This window comes from Bos indicus, chromosome 21 (assembly GCF_029378745.1).
Source record: "Bos indicus isolate NIAB-ARS_2022 breed Sahiwal x Tharparkar chromosome 21, NIAB-ARS_B.indTharparkar_mat_pri_1.0, whole genome shotgun sequence".
NCBI lineage: Eukaryota > Metazoa > Chordata > Mammalia > Artiodactyla > Bovidae > Bos > Bos indicus.
The window spans coordinates 23,078,805-23,099,594 of NC_091780.1; the positions used below are offsets into that span (position 1 = coordinate 23,078,805).

At 46.0% G+C, this 20,790-nt stretch overlaps 1 protein-coding gene, 1 long non-coding RNA gene and 1 other non-coding gene across 6 annotated transcripts in view; 1 reads left to right on the forward strand and 2 right to left on the reverse strand.

The window, feature by feature from the left end:
- Positions 1–7,445, forward strand: part of PDE8A (phosphodiesterase 8A) — a 147,427-nt gene extending 139,982 nt beyond the window's left edge. For all 3 annotated transcript variants that reach the window (XM_070775182.1, XM_070775181.1, XM_019983568.2), the window contains 2 exons: positions 2,537–2,666; positions 3,621–7,445. In XM_070775182.1, the coding sequence (XP_070631283.1) occupies positions 2,537–2,666; positions 3,621–3,727 (237 nt within the window). In that variant the 3' untranslated portion in view covers positions 3,728–7,445. The remainder of the gene's footprint in view (positions 1–2,536; positions 2,667–3,620) is intronic.
- Positions 1–20,790, reverse strand: part of LOC109575442 (uncharacterized) — a 48,453-nt gene that overhangs the window by 10,108 nt on the left and 17,555 nt on the right. The window contains exons 3-4 of one of the 2 annotated variants that reach the window (XR_011562578.1): positions 1,857–1,925; positions 773–1,195 (exon numbers count right to left, since the gene is read on the reverse strand). The exons of the other annotated variant lie outside the window; for it this stretch is intronic. This is a non-coding gene — a long non-coding RNA (uncharacterized lncRNA). The remainder of the gene's footprint in view (positions 1–772; positions 1,196–1,856; positions 1,926–20,790) is intronic. 2 annotated transcript variants of the gene reach the window in all.
- LOC139178490 (small nucleolar RNA SNORA12) lies at positions 16,958–17,105 on the reverse strand. Its single transcript, XR_011562878.1, has one exon. It is a non-coding gene; the product is annotated as a small nucleolar RNA SNORA12 (small nucleolar RNA).

Here is a 20,790-nt window from a genome sequence, read left to right on the forward strand (position 1 = left end):
TGTCAATACAATTTACCCTAACTGACAGGATTAATAATCCATAGTAAAGAAAGTCCATAGTAAAGAAAGTCCATAGTAAAGAAATTTTTTGTCAAAATGTTTTCATGATTTTTTTAAATGAAACTCTAAATCATTTCATTGAGGAATTCTGTCAAACATTTAAGGAATAAATAATGCTAGTCTTACAAATTAAACCAGAAAACAGAGGTGAGACATTTCCCAACTCATTTTCTGAAGCTGTTATTATCCTGGTACGTAAAGCTGACAAAGGCATCCCAGGAAAGAGTTACAGCTCATTACCCTCAGGAACACGTGCAGAGATTCTTAACTGAACAGCTGACCAGGGAAGGCGTGTCAGGAGAGCACCCACCCCAGGGCCCTGCTCTCTGAGCAGTCAGGCCGGTGGGCTGTGCATCTGAGGCTGTTATGCACCCTCCACCCGTTGCCACACATGGACCAGGGCAGAGATTCGCACGGAGCTGACCCTGCTGAGCCAGCACTGGCCTGACAGCAGAGGCTCCACCACAGCAGAAGCCCAGACTTGGCAGTATTCCCCACTCATCCTCTGCCCAGAGCCCCCAACCCTGCCTCCCACACCTCCTGGGGTGTGCTCCTAGCCCAACAGCTGGTGTAGATGGTCCCTGCCCTGCCTCCCAGGAAAGCCTGGCCTGAGCAGTCACAGCCAAGCTTGTGTGCCTCGGCCCCCAGGCCTGGAACAGCAGCAGCCCCTCCTGCTGGCTCCTGCCCTGGCCCGGAGTCTGGCACCGCCCACCTGCACAGGGAGCCCAGGCCTCTTCCTTGGCACTGTCCCCAGCACTGTCCGCAGCTCCTCGCACAAGTGTGTCTCTGCAGCATGGTGCTACGTGCAGAACGGCCCTTCCCGGGAAAACCCCCAGAGGTTGCCTGTTGTCCTCCAGTGGAGATTTCACGTTGAGAGCTGTAGCGAATCACTGTCACTTCCAAGGAAAGTCACCTGCCTTCAGCTGTGGAGCCAGTTCTTCCAGTGTCTCGGGCCTCGGACCCATCGATGTGCAGGGCGAGGTGGCCGTAACTTCTCACCAGTCCCTGCCACCCTGCTTGTGGTTGCCAGGCCTCGGAAAAGACAGAAGCAGAACGGAACCAGGGAGGCAGCTCCTGGCCAGCTGTCCAGAACAGCCCTGGGCTGGGGGGACAAGGAGGACTGGCCCGGTTTGCCCTGTGGGAACAGGTCCAGGTATAAGCGTTGGAGGGACAGGCTTCCAGCCCCAAGTGTAGGTCTTCTTTTGCTCCCGTGGAACACCTGAATTCTGGTCCCCGTATTAGACGCTTAACAGAGGTCCTTCACTTTCCCACAGCCCCACATGGCCCACAGAGCTCATTCACAGAGCCAGGTTCTGGCTGATGGCTGAATGCACTGCATACCTCCCATCCTCAGCCCTTGCTCTCACTGACCACTGTCCAGAGAAGCCAGGATTGGTCAGCAGGTCCACTCGTCCCAGGATCTCCACCCTCCCTGCTGGGTGCCCCTAGAGAACCAATTCCTGCACCCAGACCAGGCTTCCTAAGTGTTAACTCCCAGCCTGTCTTCCATGTTGAGCTGCCCCTTCCATCACTTTCTCACTAGCTGCCCACAGGGGCAGCCTGCCCAGACCAACAGAACAAATACCCTGGACCCCTGAGGATAGCTGTGCCTCCAGAGCCAGGAGATGGTTCCAGTCCTCTTGCCTGGCTCACCCCAGCCGTACTTGGTCCTGCACTCAAGACCCCTCATCCTGCCCCTTGGGTAGCCATCTATTTAACTCTCATCCTTGGCTGCCTGGCTCCCCAGGGATCTCTCAGTGATTCCCATGGCGCCGTCAAACCCTCCAAGTTCATACCTCACTCCAGGAAGGACCCCCTGCTTCATCATCACCCTTTGGGCATCACTTCATCCTTTCTCCTGGATCCTTTGATGAAAGCAACATGAGGAAAACAAAAAACAAGAAATTCCCTTATATCTTTTAAGATAAACTTGCGTCCTACTTCCCACTAGGATCTTCATTATATTTCCAGTTTTGTACACACACTATTGGAATACTGAAGATGTTTCTAAGGGTCTATCAGAGTACATAAAATCTTCATCCTAGAGCTTTTTTGCCTCAAGGGTGTTTAGACCTTTTTTAAATGAAACAATCTGGCCTGAGGTAAGAAGCAGACACTCGTCCCTTCTCTGTGAGGGGGGCTGTTTCTCCGCACTGTGGCCCTGGGTCAGGCCCCTGACATGCCCACAGGTGGGAGACGGCTGGGCAGACTGCTGTGCTCCTGCAGTGCAGGAACTCCACACAGCACCTGCAGGAGCTTCGGCAGGAGCCTTCAGGTGCTGAAGATGTGGGTTGGGTGGTCCCATCGGGGACAACATGACATGTCATGGAGGGTCCGGGTGCTTCGCTGGCGCTGTGACCGGCTTCTCCCATGAGCTCCCTGGGCTGCCCGGAAAGGCTCTGGTGGAGGGAATGCTTCTGGTGGGCATGGAGCCTGGTCCTGGGGTCTCCTAATTCTGGCATTTTCTGCCTTGCAGACAGACGAAGAGAAGCAACGGGACTTGCCTGTGGTGATGCCGGTTTTTGACAGAAATACCTGCAGCATCCCCAAATCCCAGATCTCTTTCATCGACTACTTCATCACAGACATGTTTGATGCCTGGGATGGTAAGAATGCACCGAGTGTATCTCCCTCAGTAATGGGGAGCCCACGTTAAGGACCGCATAGTGCTGTTCTGACTGTAGAGTATGTTCAGCGGCTCAGAGTGTGCAGAGGCCGAGAAGCCAGGCGCTGTCAAGGAGGTCCCGGCAGATGGGGCGCTCTCTGCTTTCTCCTCAGCTGCCCCCGGCTCCGGGGCTACCTGTTGTCCCAGTCGCAAAGATGAGAGCATTGAACACGGGGCTGAAGGGGCTGCTGGTCAAAAGCCCGGGATTCAACATTCTGAGGGAGCTCTTCTGCTGTCCCCTCACCCAGCTTCTCCACCTTCTCCAGTAGCCGACCTGCGGGCAGGCTGGTCTCTGACGGGGGCACGGCCCTCCTTGTAGCCCTCAGCGCGGGCGGAGCCCCCTGGCAGGTAGAGGGCTTTTAGGCAAGGGGCCCCTGCCGGGAGGCAGACCCATGTCCAGTCTGGATCCCGTCAGCAGGAGACGAGCCCATGCTGAGAGGCGGGGGACGGAGGACTGAGGTGGCGGAAGGCGCTGGGGCCTCGGGCCAGATTGCAGGCTCTGCTCACTGCTTCTGGGCCCAGACCAGATGTGGCCACTCCTGGCCCAAGTTTTCTTCACTAGCTTGCTGCTCGTGCCACGAGCTGCAGGTAGAAGGGGATAGGCTCAAGGAAGGGGGATGGGACGCCCCAGAGAGCTGGTCAGGGCTGGAATCAGGCAGCCCAGGCCCCAGGGTGCTGATTAATGGTGATAAAACGGGCGAGCCCCCTCCACTCTGTCCACTGGTGGCAGAGGCGCGGCGGGCACTGGGTGCAGATGGGGTTTCAGCCTATCGTGGGCCGTTCCATGTCTGCCGAGCACGGAGCACTGTCCCCTCCTGTCTGTCCCTCTCCTTAGAAAGCCTCCATGTGCATCCCGGGAAGGTGCAGTCTTATCACACTCCTGTCTTTCTTGCAGCCTTTGTAGACCTGCCTGAGTTAATGCAGCATCTCGACAACAACTTTAAATACTGGAAAGGACTGGACGACATGAAGCTGCGGAGCCTGCGCCCGCCTCCCGAATAGTGCGGTACCCCTGTGGTCACCGGGAAGGGCGGCCCGAGTTCCTTTCAGTATTAGCCAATCAGCCCCCCGACGCACAGAGCCTACGAGCGCACCCAGGGACGCGGTCACCTTCCCTAACCACCACCTGATGCCATTGCCGTAGAGCGAGGCTTCGTCCACTCACTGCGCCAGCCTGCTGCTGGGGCTCCGCGGAGAGTCTCAGAGAACACGGCTTGCATCAGCGTCCGTCTGTCCACACCTGAGCTCGGGAGGCCCAGCCAAGGACGCTGACAGAGTTTCTGATGATGACAGAGAATTTCTTGTTGCAGTTTCTCTCAATTATATTCAGCGCTTAAGAAGAGCTAATGGCAATAGGATCTTTTCCACATCATAGAAGGTGCAATCATTCACTTTGGAACACTACTGAAAGTGACTTCTCTTTTAAAATTAAACGGCATATGAAAAAGACAAAGAAATTCTGAAGTTGATTATTAATATCAATTATTAAAATGTTTTATTTATTTTATTAGAAGTTCACTATTTTCTATGAATTTAAAAATACTTCAAAGCCAAAGCCAACTTTAGATGCCATGACCAAATTTACATGATTCATAGTCATTAAAAATACGTATCACTTGGTGTATAGACTTATTTTCATAATGCAAATTTAAAATAAATGATACATTTTTACTGCACTATAGAAATATCTGTGTATGTTACATGTACCCCAATGTTCATCGCAGCACTGTTTATAATAGCCAGGACATGGAAGCAACCTAGATGTCCATCAGCAGATGAATGGATAAGAAAGCTGTGGTACATATACACAATGGAGTATTACTCAGCCATTAAAAAGAATACATTTGAATCAGTTCTAATGAGGTGGATGAAACTGGAGCCTATTATACAGAGTGAAGTAAGCCAGAAAGAAAAACATCAATACAATATACTAACACATATATATGGAATTTAGAAATATGGTAACAATAACCCTACATGTGAGACAGCAAAAGAGACACAGATGTATAGAACAGTCTTTTGGACTCTGTGGTAGAGGGCGAGGGTGGGATGATCTGAGAGAATAGCATTGAAACATGTATATTATCATATATGAAACAGATCGCCAGTCCAGGTTTGATGGATGAGACAGGGTGCTCCGGGCTGGTGCACTGGGATGACCCTGAGGGATGGGATGGGGGTGGTTCAGAATGGGGGACACATGTAAACCCATGGCTGATTCATGTCAAAGTATGGCAAAAACCACTACAATATTGTAATTAGCCTCCAACTAAAATAAATTTTAAAAAATAAGTAAATTTTTAAGTGAAAAAAAAAAAATTTGTGTATGTTAGGCTTTTCTGATTGATGTTAATTGGGAAAACTTTTGAAATCCAAGAAGGCACAATGGTTGTCTGAGGAGGCCTTATAAATAGTTGAGAAAAGAAGCGAAGCGAAAAGCAAAGGAGGAAGGAAAAGATATACCCATCTGAATGCAGAGTTCCAAAGAGTAGCAAGGAGAGATAAGAAAGGCTTCCTAAGTGAACAATGCAAAGAAATAGAGAAAAACAGTAAAATGGGAAAGACTAGAAATCTTTTCAAGAAAATTAGAGATAACAAGGGAACATTTCATGCAAAGATGGGCATAATAAAGGACAGACATGGAATGGACCTAACATAAAAAGATTAAGATATCTAAACCGAAGATATGAAGAGGTGGCAAGTATATACAAAAGAACTATACAAGAAAGATCTTAATAACCCAGATAACCATGATGGTGTGATCACTCACCTAGAGCCAGACTTCCTGGAATGCAAAATCAAGTGGGCCTTAGGAAGCATCACTACAAACAAAGCTAGTAGAGGTGATGGAATTCCAGTTGAGCTATTTCAAATCCTAAAAGATGATGCTGTGAAAGTGCTACACTCAATAAGCCAGCAAATTTGGAAAGCTCAGCAGTGGCCACAGAACTGGAAAAGGTATATTATTATTGCAATCCCAAAGAAAGGCAATGCCAAAGAATGTTCAAACTACTGCACAATTGTACTCATTTCACATGGTAGCAAAGTAATGCTCAAAATTCTCCAAGCTAGGCTTCAACAGTACGTGAACAAAGAACTTTCAGATGTTCAAGCTGAATTTAGAAAAGGCAGAGGAAGCAGAGATCAAATTGCCAACATTTGTTGGCTCACAGAAAAAGCAAGAGAATTCCAGAAAAACACCTGCTTTGTTGACTACACTAAAGCCTTTGACTGTGCAGATCACAACAAACTGTGGAAAATTCTTAAAGAGATGGGAATATCAGACCACCTTACCTGCCTCCTGAAAAACCTGTATGCAGGTCAAGAAGCAATAGGTAGAACCAGACATGGAACAACAGACTGTTTCAAAATTGGAAAAGGAATATGTTAAGGGCTGTATATTGTCACCCTACTTATTTAACTTATATGCAGAGTACATCTTGTGAAATGCCAGTCTGGATGAAGCACAAGCTGGAATCAAGTCTGCTGGGAGAAATATGAATAACCTCAAATGTGCAGATGATTTGCCCCTTATGTCAGAAAGTGAAGAGGAACTAAAAAGCCTCTTGATGGAAGTGGAAGGGGAGAGTGCAAAAGCTGGCTCAAAACTTAACATTCAAAACACAAAGATCATGGCATCCAGTCCCATCACTTCATGGCAAAGTGATGGGGAAACATGGAAAAAATGACAGACTTTATTTTCTTGGGCTCCAGAATCAGTGCAGATGGTGATGGCAGCCATGAAATTAGAAGACGCTTGCTCCTTGGAAGAAAAGCTATGACAAACCTATACACTGTATTAAAAAGCAGAGACATTACTTTGCCAACAAAGGTCTGTATAGTCAAAGCCATGGTTTTTCAGTAGTCATGTATGGATGTGAGAATTGGACCAGAAAGAAAGCTGAGTGCTGAAGAACTGATGCTTTTGAACTGTGGTGTTGGAGAAGAGTCTTGAGAGTCCCTTGGACTGCAAGGAGATCAAACCAGTCAACCCTAAAGGAAATCAGTCCTGAATAGTCATTGGAAGGACTGATGCTAAAACTGAAGCTCCCATACTTTGGCCACCTAATGCGAAGAGCAGACTCATTAGAAAAGACCCTGATGCTGGGAAAGATTGAAGGCAGGAGGAGAAGGGGACGACAGAGGCTGAGATGGCTGGATGGCATTGCCGACCTGATGGACACGAGTCTGAGCAGCTCCAGGAGATAGTGAAGGACAGGGAAGCCTGGCGTGTGGCAGTCCATAGGGTCGCAGAGAGTCAGACACGGCTGAGTGACTGAACAACCACTAATGGCCCCAGAAGCGCTCCAAAGGGCTCTTCTGTGCAGCAGCCAGAGCCCCAGCACCAGCTCTGCAGGCGACTCCCCAAAGTGAAAGAAATCGGACTTCACACTTATTTTTCCTAAAACTCTTATACTTGAATTTCTGAAAGTCTGCCTTATTTTGTATACAGTGTTTCTATAGAATATTCCTGATAAAAAACAGAGAAAATGGAATATTTCGTGAATTGACATTTTATAACTAATCTGTTTTCATCTGTATTTGGAGTCTTTGATTCCAGAAATTTATAACAGTTCTGTATCTTCACATTTTGAACAAGTTATAGTACCGTTTAAAAAAAAAGACAACAGTGACATGTCAAAGATCTTGCTGTTTCCTTTAAACTTGTATGCTTTTTTTCCAGATAAAAATGAAATTAAAGTATTTGTTTTAAAGAAAACATGTGTCACCTTTTCTTTGAAGTCTTATAGTTAAAATACTCTATCTTTTTCTCCGTATAAATAAAGAAGATACTTTTTTTTTTTTTTTTGACAGAAGAAATAAATAGTTAAATGACTTTTTGGGGTCACTAAGGGCCAGAATATGTTGAAGAATTCTCAGCGATACCTTTAATTCACCACTAGGTGCCCATTCAGAGAGACCATGTGCCCCGGAGGGCTGGCACAGGGGCTCCCAGGGATGGTCCTGGCTTCCTGATGCCCATTCACTCTGGAGGTCTGACAAGGCCAGCCCCTCAGGGTCTCTCTAAGGAAACAAACCCCCCCTTTTCCTGTGTGGAGACAGGTGACCCAAGTTGGTAACTGTTGACTGACGTGGGAAGAAAGTCCTCTCCCCTCCAGGAAAGAAGAGAGTGATCCCACGAGGAACTCAACCATCATGAGGCAGAGATAGAATAATCAGCAAGAGACTTTAGGATGAAAGCACTTAACATGTTTGAAGCAATGAAAACCATAAGGTAAACCAAGGTAGTTTTGGAAAAAAAAAATCTGAAAAAGAACCAGAGAGACATTCTAGGCATGAAGAACATAGTCATTAAAACAAATGGAAAACTTCTGTGTAGGTTTACCAGAAAACCAGACATAACTAAAGAGAGAAGTAGCCAATTGGAAGATTTAAGGAAATGACTCAATGTGTAGCACAGAGATTAAAAATGGAAAATGTGAAACCAATGTTAAAATATGGAGGGTAGAATGAGATGCTCCGAACTGTGTCTAAATTAGGTGATCTGGCGGGGAGGAGAAGTGGGGAGAAGCGCTGTCCAGAGAGCGCCTGGGAGTCCCTCCAGACCTGACAACCAACTCCTCATGTTACAGGGCACGTCAGATCTCAGACAGGACGACACAACACCGTGAAAATGCAGAGTGTTCGGCTTCAAGAGAAAAACCTGAAAGCCGTGAGAAAAGACAGATCGCTTACAAAGGAACGAGCGTTAGACTGCCATCAGAATTCTTATTTGCAACAACAAGACAAATAGTATTTCAAAATACTAAAGGAAATTGTCAGCCTAGAATTACATACCAAACTGGTTCAAGAGCGAAGGTAAATAAAGATTATTCCAGACATGCACATATGTTAATCATGAACAGAACACTATGGGGAAAAAAAACTGCTGAAAGATGTACTTCTTTAACGAGTTCAGAAAGAGGGGGTGGGGTATCTATAGAAAGCAATGGTAAGCACAGATTGGTAAACATCCAGACAAAATTAAGTAGGTATAGTTGGGGGAGCAGGGAATAATAGCAAGAAACAGGCACATTCTGAGGTTTCAGGGTATTTGAATTTGGGGGGAGATTATTCAACCTGCTCGGCTTCCCAGGAGGCTCAGTGGTAAAGAATCTGCCTGCCAAGCAGGAGATGTGGGTTCATTCCCTGAGTTGGGAAGATCTCCTGGAGGAGGAAATAGCAACCCAATCCAGTATTCTTGCCCGGGAAGTCCCATGGACAAAGCCTGGTGGGCATTAGTTCATGGGGTTGCAAAAGAGCTGGACACAACTGGGTGACTAAACCACAATTCATTACAGACGGTAACACCCACCCTGCACTCTCTCTTGTTCTTATCTGCTTGCTCTGATGAGGCAAGCTGCCATGCTGTGAGCTGCCCTGTGGAGAGGCCTACATTGTAAAGAAGCCAGCCTTCAGCCCACGGCCACCATGGAGTCATGCCGCCAACAATCATGCGAGTGTGCTGGAAGCAGATTCTGCCACAGCTGGGTCTTTGGATGAGACCACAGCTGCAGCAGACACCTGAGACCCTGGGCCAGAGGACCCACCTCAGCCACCCCCAGGTTCCTACCCACAGAAACGGGGAGATGGTAAACACTGTTCCTTGCCAGTAAATTTTAGGATAGTTACACAATAACAACTAATACACAGACAATACACAGCAGTTAAAAAGAATGAGGTAGAGCTGCAGATGTCAACAGGGAAAGGCTTAAGAATACTGAAAGAAAAGGCTAAGTTGCAGTATGATACCATTTGCGTCAATGTTTTGAATATCCGAAACAATACTCTATTGCTCATGGAAAAATTAATAGTAGGAGCATTAAAACGTTCAGGAAGTTTACCAAAGCTGTGAACTGGCTTTTGTGATACCAAGCTCCTGGTGTAGAGGAGCTAGAAAAGCTAGAAAAGCAAGTGCTCTTCCCTCCATACTCCCTTAGGTTCCCCTGTAAGATGCAAGGGCTTTCCAGTAAAGAACCCACTTGCCAACGCAGGAGATGTAAGAGACGAGTGTTGGATCCCTGGGTCGGGAAGAGCCCCTGGAGGAGGGGATGGCAAACCACTCCAGTATTCTTGCCTCGAGAATCCCACAGACAGAGGAGCCTGGTGGGCAGCTGTCCATAGGGTTGCAAAGAGTTGGACACGAGTGAAGCGACGTAGCACATACATGGGCAGAGATGCAAGTGTACAAGGCTCTATGTAGAAATGTTGCACAGGGACTTCCCTGGCGCTCCAGGGGTTAGGACTCTGTGCTTCCACTGCAAGGGGTGCAGGTTCGATCCCTGATCAGGGAACTAATGCCGTGCTGCGCAACCAAAATTAATCACGTCATAAACGGAGAACACGTGAAGAGCTGTTGACTTTGCATTCTCCCCACTGGCAGCGCTGACTGCAGTGGAAGCAAGGGGCTCTGGGGCACAGCAGCTGACTCAGCCCAAGCCCTGATCTGTATTTTAGGGAGACTTTCCAGGAAACTCATTCAAGAGTTCTGATAAATCCCTTCCAGTGCAGCTAGCCTGAGGGGGTTCTTCAGTCTCAAAGTCAAGGCCCCCGACCATGACCAGGAGGGCACACTGCAACTTCACAAAGGCAGTGATCTCAGGGGCAGGGGAGGCACTGTCACTGGAGAGACGTTCAAAGGGACGAATCTAAAGCAGACACGGCAAAACGTTACCATTAGTTCTGGTGATGGGTATGTGCTGCATGCTAAGTTGCTTCAGTTGTGTCCGACTCTTGTGACCCATGGACTGTAGCCCACCAGGCTCCTCTGTCCATGGGATTCTTCAGGCAAGAATACTGGAGGGGGTTGCCATGCCCTCCTCCAGATCTTCCCAAGCCAGGGTCTCTTACATCTCCTGCATTGGCAGGAGGGTTCTTTACCACTAGCACCACTTGGGAAGCCCTGGTGATGGGTATATCTGTCTTTTAAAAATGTATCACTGTACTCTTCTAAATGTTGAAATAGTTCATCATTTTTTTTTTTAATGTGGTCACCATGCCTGGTGATTAGATGGCTAGGAGAATATGTTAAGTAGAGAAAGCCTAAGTGCTATATATACAACACAGGGAAGCCATATGAAAAAACAGCAATGAACTCAATATAAAAATATTCTAGATACCAACCACAATAAATCAAAAGAAACGAAATGTTTCTCATTCATTTTACAAAAAGTGTACTTCCCAAAATACCGATTTTTGTGAACTCAATAACCAGTAGGAAAACATAGGAAAATGATATGAACAGAAAGTTCAAAGCATAAAATGATTCCAGTTTATGCTAAGTCTCACTGATAGTGATTGAAATGCAAAGTAGAACCAATTTGAGATATTTCTCACTTTTAAGGTTAGTAAACAAAAGAGACAGTGTTGGTAGAGTGTGGACACAGGCACTCTTACATGTGGCGGCGAGTGTAAACGGTATAACCTCTGGAGGGCAGCACTGCTGAGGGTGCCCGGATCACAACTGTAGGTGCATCATGGCCGAGCAGTTCCACTTCCAGAAACACCTTCCTAAAGCCATGTTCAGTCATGTCCAACTCTGTGACCCCACGCACGGTAGCCCGCCAGGCTCCTCTGTCCATGGGATTCTTTCTCCAGGCACGAATACTGGAGTGGGTAGTCATTCCCTTCTCCAGGGGATCTTTCTGACCCAGGATTCGAACCCAGATCTCCCACACTGCAGGCAGATTCTTTACCATCTGAGCCACGAGGGAAACCCCAAAGATATGCTCAATATGTGGAAAAAGATACATACACAGAATTGTTTATGACAGCCCTGCTCGTACTAGTAAAAGATTGAAAACACCTTAAATGTCTATGATTTAAGAAGGGTGAGTAAATAAATGATGGTTTGTCCCTGCAATAGAATCCTATGCTTTTTTTAGGTATAAAAAGGAATGAGAAGGTTCCTCACGTGCTAATATGGAGAGATTGCCAAGATATAACACAGAATAATGCACATACATGCTAGCATTTGTCTAAATACTACATAAACAAAATCTCTGGTTATGCACACACGGAACAGGTGACATGGATTACCTGTGGGGACCAGGGGTCACTCTGTGTCCATATGTGAATTTTGAACGGTGCTCCTGAGGAATGTAAAAGATCTGAATAAATGAAAAGGCAAACCCTACTTTCAGGATAAGTTAATTTTGTAAAACTGTCAATTTCTCCCTAACTTATTCTATGAATTCAAAGTCGTTTTAATGGAGTTGTCATTCTCATGTTAATCTATCATATGAAGGAAAATCAGGAACATTCTGAAAATGATGAGTGAAGAGAAAGGACTAGCCTAAGACATGAAAACATAAAAAGCTGCCATGATTAAAACACCGAGACACTGACCCCTATTTACATGAATACATAAAACTGAATAGAGCCAGGAGTATATCAGAACAGACACAGGGGCTCAGTAGGACAGTACAGCTGCTGCTCCACACCACTGGAGGGAAGATGGACTTACTCCATACATGTTGTGAGGAGGACTGCGTAGCTATCTGAGAAAGTGATTCCTAGTGTGCCAGCGCTTTAGAACTGAAAATGAGATGGTTGGATTGGCATCACCGACTCAACGGACACGAGTTTGAGCAAGTTCCAGGAGATGTGAAGAAAGCCTGGCATGCTGCAGTCCATGAAGTCGCAGAGAGTCAGAAAGACTTACCAACCAAACCACAACTGGTGGCCCTGAGGCTAAGACTCCACGCGCCCAATGCAGGGGGGGCCCACGTTTAACCCCCGGTCTGGGAACGAGATCCCACATGCCACAACTACAAGTTCGCAGGCCACAGCTAAAGATCAAAGATCCTGCATGCCACAACTAAGACCCCGTGCAGCCAAAATTTTTTTAAAATTATAGAAGTGAAAATTAAACATACAAGCATTAGAAAAAAAATGAAGAAAATATCCTTATCACCTCACAGTGGAAAAGGCATGATATAAAATACAGAGTTTATTTCACAACAGAACAACAAAACCCTGCTAATTTCACCCAAGTTTAAGAGACAAGACAATCTGCCCCTGGGCCAAAGCGAGGAGGGGCTGGAGAGGGATGGGGAAGCTGGAACACAGCACTAACTCAAGCAACAACCAGCGAGATGGGGACCACAGGGAAACCTCAAGGGTGTGCACCACAGCTGTTTATAAGTTAGAAACTGGGAACAATCAAAATGCCCAGCAAAGGGGACTGTTGAGAAGAAAAGTTTGGTGTGATTCCAAAACAGAGTTGCTTGCAGTCACTAAAAATAATGATTTAGTAAATCAGGGAAACGGGACAACCTCAAGGCTGTGTTATTAAATGAAAACTCATTGAAGAATATGGAATGACCCATTTTGGAAGGAGAGGAGAAGATTCATGTGATTAGGAAAAAAAAACTGGAAGGAAGGAAATGCACTGGCATTTTATGGGGGCTGTCTGTGGAGGCGGGGGCTGTCTGTGGAGGCAGGGGTCACTGGGGCTTCACTGCCAGCCTTGTGCTTTTCTGGGTTTCTCTAAATGTAATACCTGTGGTTATTTCTATAACTCCAAGGTTTGAAATCTGAATGACGGATGAGGTGGTGTGAGTCCATAACCAGGATTCGAGAGGGGAACCACCAGTCCAGACGGGGATGTGACCGCTGAGGGCCTGTGGACACCAGAGGAGGGAGGCAGCTGGAGGTGGACTCTGGACTCTGCAGTGAAGCCTACCTCATGTTTAATTCTGTGGACACAACACAAGCTTGAGGCAGTCAGGGGCAAGGCGGGGAGGGGGCAGACGAAGGGCGCAGCTCTAGTCCCTGCTGCTGGGGTCCCTGGGGCGGCCGCGGGCAAGGCCTGAGCCCCCAGGCACTCCGAGGCGGGGGAGAAGCAGAGCAATAATCGTGTTCCACACCTTCCACCTCCTGCCTGAGCCTCACAGAGGACTCGGCAGGAACGGACAGTGGTGAGTGGGTGCTGCCCGTGTCTCCTCGGGAGCAGAGAGAAAGGTCTGTCTGCCCACCTTGTTTGAGCTGAACCTTTCCAGCAAGGGGAGAAAAAGGTCAAAGGAAAGTAGGAAGCAGTCTTGCTCCCCCATCTTCTTCAAAGAAATAACTGGATGTGGAAGAACGGGCTTCTGAGTCACAAGGAAACCTTGTCCCCAAGGATCGGGATCAGAAACAATGGGGAAAGGAGTTATTAAAACCATGGGCTCACAACAAGCTCAGGAAGAAGCTGAATAAACTTTGAACAGTTTGTCTCATCCTGCTATAAAAAGAGGAAATTTCAGAAAGTCAGGGACCATCACGTGCGTACAGTTAGAAGCCCTTTCACTCCACCGACACGGTCACGGCTCGCGTCACGAGAGAAAAGCGCATCTTTGCTCCTCCCACAAGGCCTGTGCACCAGAAAACGAAACCTCTCAGTGCACCGGCAGTGTGGGCACTGCCAGCAGCTGGCTGGACACGTCGCCTCCTGGCCCTCTGACCTGCTGCCCAGAGCCTGCCCTTCAGCAGTCTGGGCCCAGCACGCTGATTTTGAAAAGGTTTAACAGACACTCTCTTTGTAGAATGAAGGGCCCTGCAACATGGTGTTCTCACAAGCCACCCTTCCCATTTCCTGTCACCCCCACCTCACCAACCCCTCAGACCCCAGCTGAAAGGCCCCATTCTTGTCTCGTGGAAAAGATCCTATTTAAAACCGAGAAAAGGAGGAAACACACTCAGCCGTCAGGAAGCAATAGCATTAACTCAGGGGCCAAAAACAACACTGCAGGCCGAGAACAATGCAGGAGGCGGCGTGGGGAGGACTGAGGCTTCGCCGGGCGCTTCTGTCCCGGAGACTGAGAGGGGGCCCGAGCGCGAGTCGCTCACGGAGTGTGGAGTAGGCAGTGTTTCTAATAATAGAAGAAATAAGAATTTATCTGAGCATTTTCATATATTAAAAATATGTTTCCTTCTGGACAGAGATTGGCTTCACATGAGGCACTGGTCTCTCACTCCACTGTTCAGCTTAAAATATCCCCAGGTACCTAGTGATGTGGCCACAGACCTGCAGGTGTGGTGGAACTCTCAAAAAGAAAATGATTTCGGAAGAGAAAAAAAAATTTACCTTCCAAATGATTTTACAAAAAGTAAAGACTCAAGTTTCCCTTAAGATTAACTTTCAAAAACTGAAAATTAAAAATACTATTTTCAATAAGCTCCACTCCAAGAATGTAGTTTCCAGAAATTTCACACAGAATTAAAAAATGAAGATAAAAAAGCTAATGGGAGGATAAAACATGCCAGGATGTCCCATAATTGCTCCAAGTAGCAGCAAGTTTAGCTTAGAGTTTCCTGGCAGTCAAAGGGAAAACAGAACAAAATTGATGTCAATTCTTAAAGAGATGGGAACACCAGAACACCTTACCTGCCTCCTGAGAAACCTGTATGCAGATCAAGAAGCAACAGGTAGAACCAGACATGGAACAATGGACTGGTTCCAAATTGGGAAAGGAGTACGTCAAGGCTGTATATCGTCACCCTGCTTATTTAACTTATATGCAGAGCACATCATGCGAAATGCCAGGCTGGGTGAAGCACAAGCTGGAACCCAGATTGCTGGGAGAAATATCAGTAACTTCAGATAGGCAGATGACACCACCCTTATGGCAGAAAGCAAAGAGGAACAAAAGAGTCTCTTGAAAGTGAAAGAGGAAAGTGAAAAAGCTGGCTTAAAACTCAACATTCAAAAAACAAAGATCATGGCATCCAGTCCCATCACTTCATGGCCAATAGATGGGGGAACAAGGGAAACAGTGACAGACTTTATTTTCTTGGGCTCCAAAATCACTGTGGATGGTGACAGCAGCCATGAAATTAAAAGATGCTTGTTCCTTGGAAAGAAAGCCATGACAAACCTAGACAACGTATTAAAAAAAGCAGAGACATTACTCTGCCAACAAAGGTCCATATAGTCAAGAAAGAAAGAAAAGAAAGAAAGTGAAGTCACTCAGTCGTGTCTTACGCTTTGCGATCCCATGGATTATAGCCTACCAGGCTCCTCCATCCATGGGATTTTCCAGGCAAGACTACTGGAGTGGCTTGCCACTGAGTCTAAGCTATGGTTTTTCCTGTGGTCATATACGGATGTGAGAGTTGGATCATAAAGAAGGCTGAGCACCAAAGAATTGATGCTTTTGAACTGTGGTGTTGGAGAAGACTCTTGAGAGTCCCTTGGACTCAAGGAGATCAAATCAGTCCATCCTAAAGGAAATCAGTCCTGAATATTCATTAGAAGGACTGATGCTGAAGCTGAAGTTCCAATACTCTGGCCACTTGATGAGAAGGGCCGACTTATTGGAAAAGACCCTGATGCTGAGAAAGATTGAGGGCAGAAGGGGACGACAGAAGATGAGACAGTTGGATGGCATCACTGACTCAATGGACATGAGTCTGAGCAAGCTCCAGGAATCGTGAAGGACAGGGAAGCCTGGCGGGCTGCAGTCCACGGGGTCACAAAGAGGTGGGCACGACTGAGTGAGTGAACAACAACAACGTGACATAAAGACCTTAGAACAAAGCTCCAAGTTCAGGTTTAATGCTAACTCTCACTGCCTGCAGGAAGGCCACCATCTCTGCTTCACTGATGCTGGGGTTGCCTCCCGCACCGAATGCTTACCCTGTAGCTATCAGTGACGGTTTCAGCAATGGACAGGTGACCCTATCCTGCCCAGTAAGCCTTAAGGAGAAATCTGCAAGAATGATTGTGAATCAAGTTCTCACTCCCCCCAGAGAGCCACAGAAAGAGTCTCTCTCTCTCTCCCCTCTCTCTAGGTGGGTTGGGTCTGGATGTGATACCCAGCACTGTTGCAGCCATATTGTTCCTAGTTCAAGGATGAAGCCACCTCCAACAGAGAGAATGGTGAAGGATGGAAGAAACCTGGGTTTTCAGTGTTATCAACCAGCCCTGGAACCCTCAAAACTCTAGACTTCCTGTTCAGTGAGATAACTGCCTGTCCTGTGGGAGAATACTAGATTCATTCAGGTTTTTTGTTTCTATGGAAACAAAATGTAAAAGCTCAGGTTTTAGAGGGCAAACACAAAACTAGAAATGGGAATTTTCTACACATAACAGAAATCTTGAAGAAATAAGACTATTCATCCCAGCATTATGCTTTTTTCTTCAAATCCATCACAGGAATGGAGGAACACCCCTCAGCAGACATTTTCCTCAAGCCAGACAGGTCTATGTCAGCCTGTCTGTAAGGACATCAACTTATGACATAGCCTGCCACATGTGGGAGCCCGTCTCTGGTGCAGGAAAGGCTAGAGAGAGACCTCTTTGTCATCAAGCCTCTGCCAGCTCCTATATAACATATGTGGCAGAGCCAGGCCCATTTGAAAACTTAACACATGTGCCAGAAAGAAAACTACCACAATCCAGAATTATTTAAAAGAGCAGAAGACTGGACACAGTCTTAATATACATCATTGAGTGAGTAGAGGCAGATATGCATCATAAGTTACTCGTCAAATGTATGCACAGTATCTGAGAGAGCCATAAAAAAGAAAGGGGGAGACTTCCCTGGTGGTCCAGTGGTTAAGAATCCACCTTGCAATGCAGGAGTCACTGGTTTGATCCCTAGTCGGGGAGCTAAGATGCCACATGCCACAGGGCAGCTGAGTCATCACGCCGTAACCAACGAAGCACACGCGCCACAAGTAGAGTCCGTGTGCCACGGCAGAAGATCCTGCATGATGCAACTCAGACTTGATGCAGCCAAACATTAAAGAAATAAGAAAGAAACCACTATTCACTAAGTAAAAAACTTGTAGAACACGGTGTAGAGCGCTCTTGCCTGGAGAATCCCATGGACGGAGGAGCCTGGTGGGCTGTAGTCCACGGGGTCGCGAAGAGTCGGACACAGCTGAGCGACTTCCCTTTCACTTTTCACTTTCATGCACTGGAGGAGGCAATGGCACCCCACTCCAGTACTCTTACCTGGAAAATCCCATGGACGGAGGGGCCTGGTGGTTTATAGTCCATGGGGTTGCCAAGAGTCAGACACAACTGAAGCGACTTAGCAGCAGCAAGAGGAGAGAAATATATGTATTTCCTTACAAATGGTATCATGACCTAAAAAATTACTCAAACACTTAGCAACTTAAAAGAACAGACATTTATTATCTCGGTGTCTGTGGGTCAAGAATTTGGGGGTGCCTTTGTAGGATGGTTCTGGTTTAGTCTCTCTCTCAGAGTTACAGTCAAGATGTTACCCAGGCAGTGGTATCAGTAAAAGTGGAGTAAGGACCTTCAAAAATTCTAACCAACCTCCAGAAAGGCAGTAAGAAAACTGACAAAAGTGGTCAGAACCAGCTTTTCAGAATCTGGAAATTAACCAGAAGATTTCAGCAATCTGGGAAGTTTCAATCAAGAAAAGTGACCAAAACTCAGTAACGACAGTGAGCTTTGGGGCAATTTAACTTGTCTTATTTCCACCCCCCTCTCTCCGGCTCCATGATAGCCTTGAAAATCAACAACCACAATCACAGTGGAAAACAGCAGCCTGGCAGACAGCAGGAGAGGCAAGCTGGGGTCGGCGCTTCTTGAAAGCCTCATTCCCACAGAACTGCCATCATGTGACCTGTCTGGTAGCTCCCGGAAGCCTCAATTGCAAGGCTGCCCTAATTGATTAGACTTGGAGCTTGTCCAGTGAGGAAAGTCTTTTCCCTGAGGGTGTTGGTAAAAACATTTCAAGGTAATTTTTTTTGATGCTATGGCTACTGCACGCTATTGAGGCAAACAACAGGCTACCTCAAAAAGTTTAAAAGTAAAATCTAGGGCAGGAGATGTCCATAAGGGCTTTGAAAATCTGAAATGTTCCCCAGAATCCAGAAGGCTGAGGCACAGGTAGTAGGATTGTGTAAATGCTCAGAAAGGAACTGATAAGGCCCTCTCACCACAAGCTGACACCGAGGCTCTTTACAAGCAGAAAGTGAAGTGCAAGGCAGAGATATTACTAAGTCTCTGGCCGAGTGTTGAAGGCATACCACGACAAGCATACAGAACCCCTTGGCAATGACCAGGTGATTTATTGTTCCAGGCATTAAAGGAAATCTTTGACCAACTGTTAGCACTAATCTAACTAAGCAGAGACGTCAGTGGACACACACCAAAAAGCATACAGACCTTACAAAAATAGTTCAGAGAAGTTACCCAACAAGTAACTTCAGCAACTACAGAAACCTCTGAGGATGAGGGAAGAACCTGATTTCCAAAGCCACCACATTATATTAATTTAAGTGGCTAATTTTCATGAAAATATCACAAGACATGCGAAGAAACAAAAAAAAATGTGATCCAGATACTGGGCGGGGCAGGGGGCAAAACCTTATCAATAAGAAATAGTTTCAAAGACCAGACTAGAGACTTTAAATCAGCTACTTAAAATATATTCAAAGAACTAAAGGAAATACTATTTGAACTAAAGGAAAGTATGAACACAATGTATTACCAAAGAGAGTATCAATAGAGAGAGAGAAATTATAAATAAAGAGTCTAGAGTTATAAAGTACAATGACTGAAATGATAAATTCACTATAGCTATTCAACAGCAGAGTTCAGCAGATGCAAGAAGGAATTGGTAATCTTGAAGACAGGTAAATCGGGTTTACCAGTCTTGAAAAGCAGAAAGAAAAATAACACTGAACAAAGCTTCAGAGACTAGGGCAGCATCAAGTGCACCAGCAGAGCATAAGGAGAACTCCAGAAGGAGAGGAACAGGGCAAAAGGGGTGTTTGAAAAATAATGGCAGAAAATTGCCCAAATCTGATGAAAAACATTTGCCTACAGACCCAAGAAGCTCAATGAACTCCAAATGTGATAAACTCAAAGACAACCATACCAAGACACATCATAATCAAACTATTGAAAGTCAGAGAAAGAGAATCTCAAAAGCCAGAAGAGAGAAGTGACTTAGTACATATTATGTGTAAGACATCCTCAATAAGAGCAGCAGCCGATTTCTCATCATAAAACTATGGAGGTCAGAAGGCAGTGACATGCCATGGCACTGGGATGTGGGTGGGCATCTGATATATAAAGATTTAATGTGGATAATAATAACACAAAGCAAGGGAGAAATAGAAATGCGTATGAGCAAAATTTTACATGTTATTGAAATAAAGTTGGTATTAATCTGAACTCAATGATCAGATTATTAGAAATGAAGATATCCAGAACAACCACTAAGAAAATAATTCAAAAGACACAAAAGAAATGACAAGGTAATTTAAATGGTGCACTAGGGAATATCTGTTTAACAGAAAGAAGGCAGTTGTGGAAAAATAGAGCAACAGAAAAGATGTGAGACACAGGGAAAACAAATAGCCAAAAGGAAGGCGTAAATCCCACCTTGTCAGAAAGGACACTCAAGTGGACCAAACACTGCAACTAAGGTGGAGACTGTCATAAGGGACTTTTTTTTGAGGGGGGGGCGGTTATAACAATCAAACTACATGCTATCCAATCAATACAAGAGACACACCTTAGATTCAGAGACAAAACATGTTGAAACTAAAAGGATACAAATGATCTATCCCTCAGCAACTGAAAGAGAACTGCAGTGGCTATACTGATATCAGACAAAATACACTTTAAAACAACAAACAATTGTTAACAGGGACAGAGAAGGACATTTTATCATGCTAAAAGAAGCACTCTATCAAGAAGATTTAACAATTATAAACATATACCTAATAAGAGAGCACTAAAATGCATGAAGCAAAGACCGAAAGAACTGAACGGAGAATTAGACCATTTAACAATAATCATCGGCTGCTGCTGCTGCTAAGTCGCTTCAGTCGTGTCCGACTCTGTGCGACCCCATAGACGGCAGCCCACCAGGCTCCCCCGTCCCTGGGATTCTCCAGGCAAGAACACTGGAGTGGGTTGCCATTTCCTTCTGCAATGCATGAAAGTGAAAAGTGAAAGTGAAGTCGCTCAGTCGTGTCCGACTCCTAATCATCGGAGGAGTCCTCAATACCCCACTTTCAATGATGGGTAGACAGAGGATCAACAAGGAGATAGATTTGAACAACACTATAAAGCAACTAGGCTTCAAAGA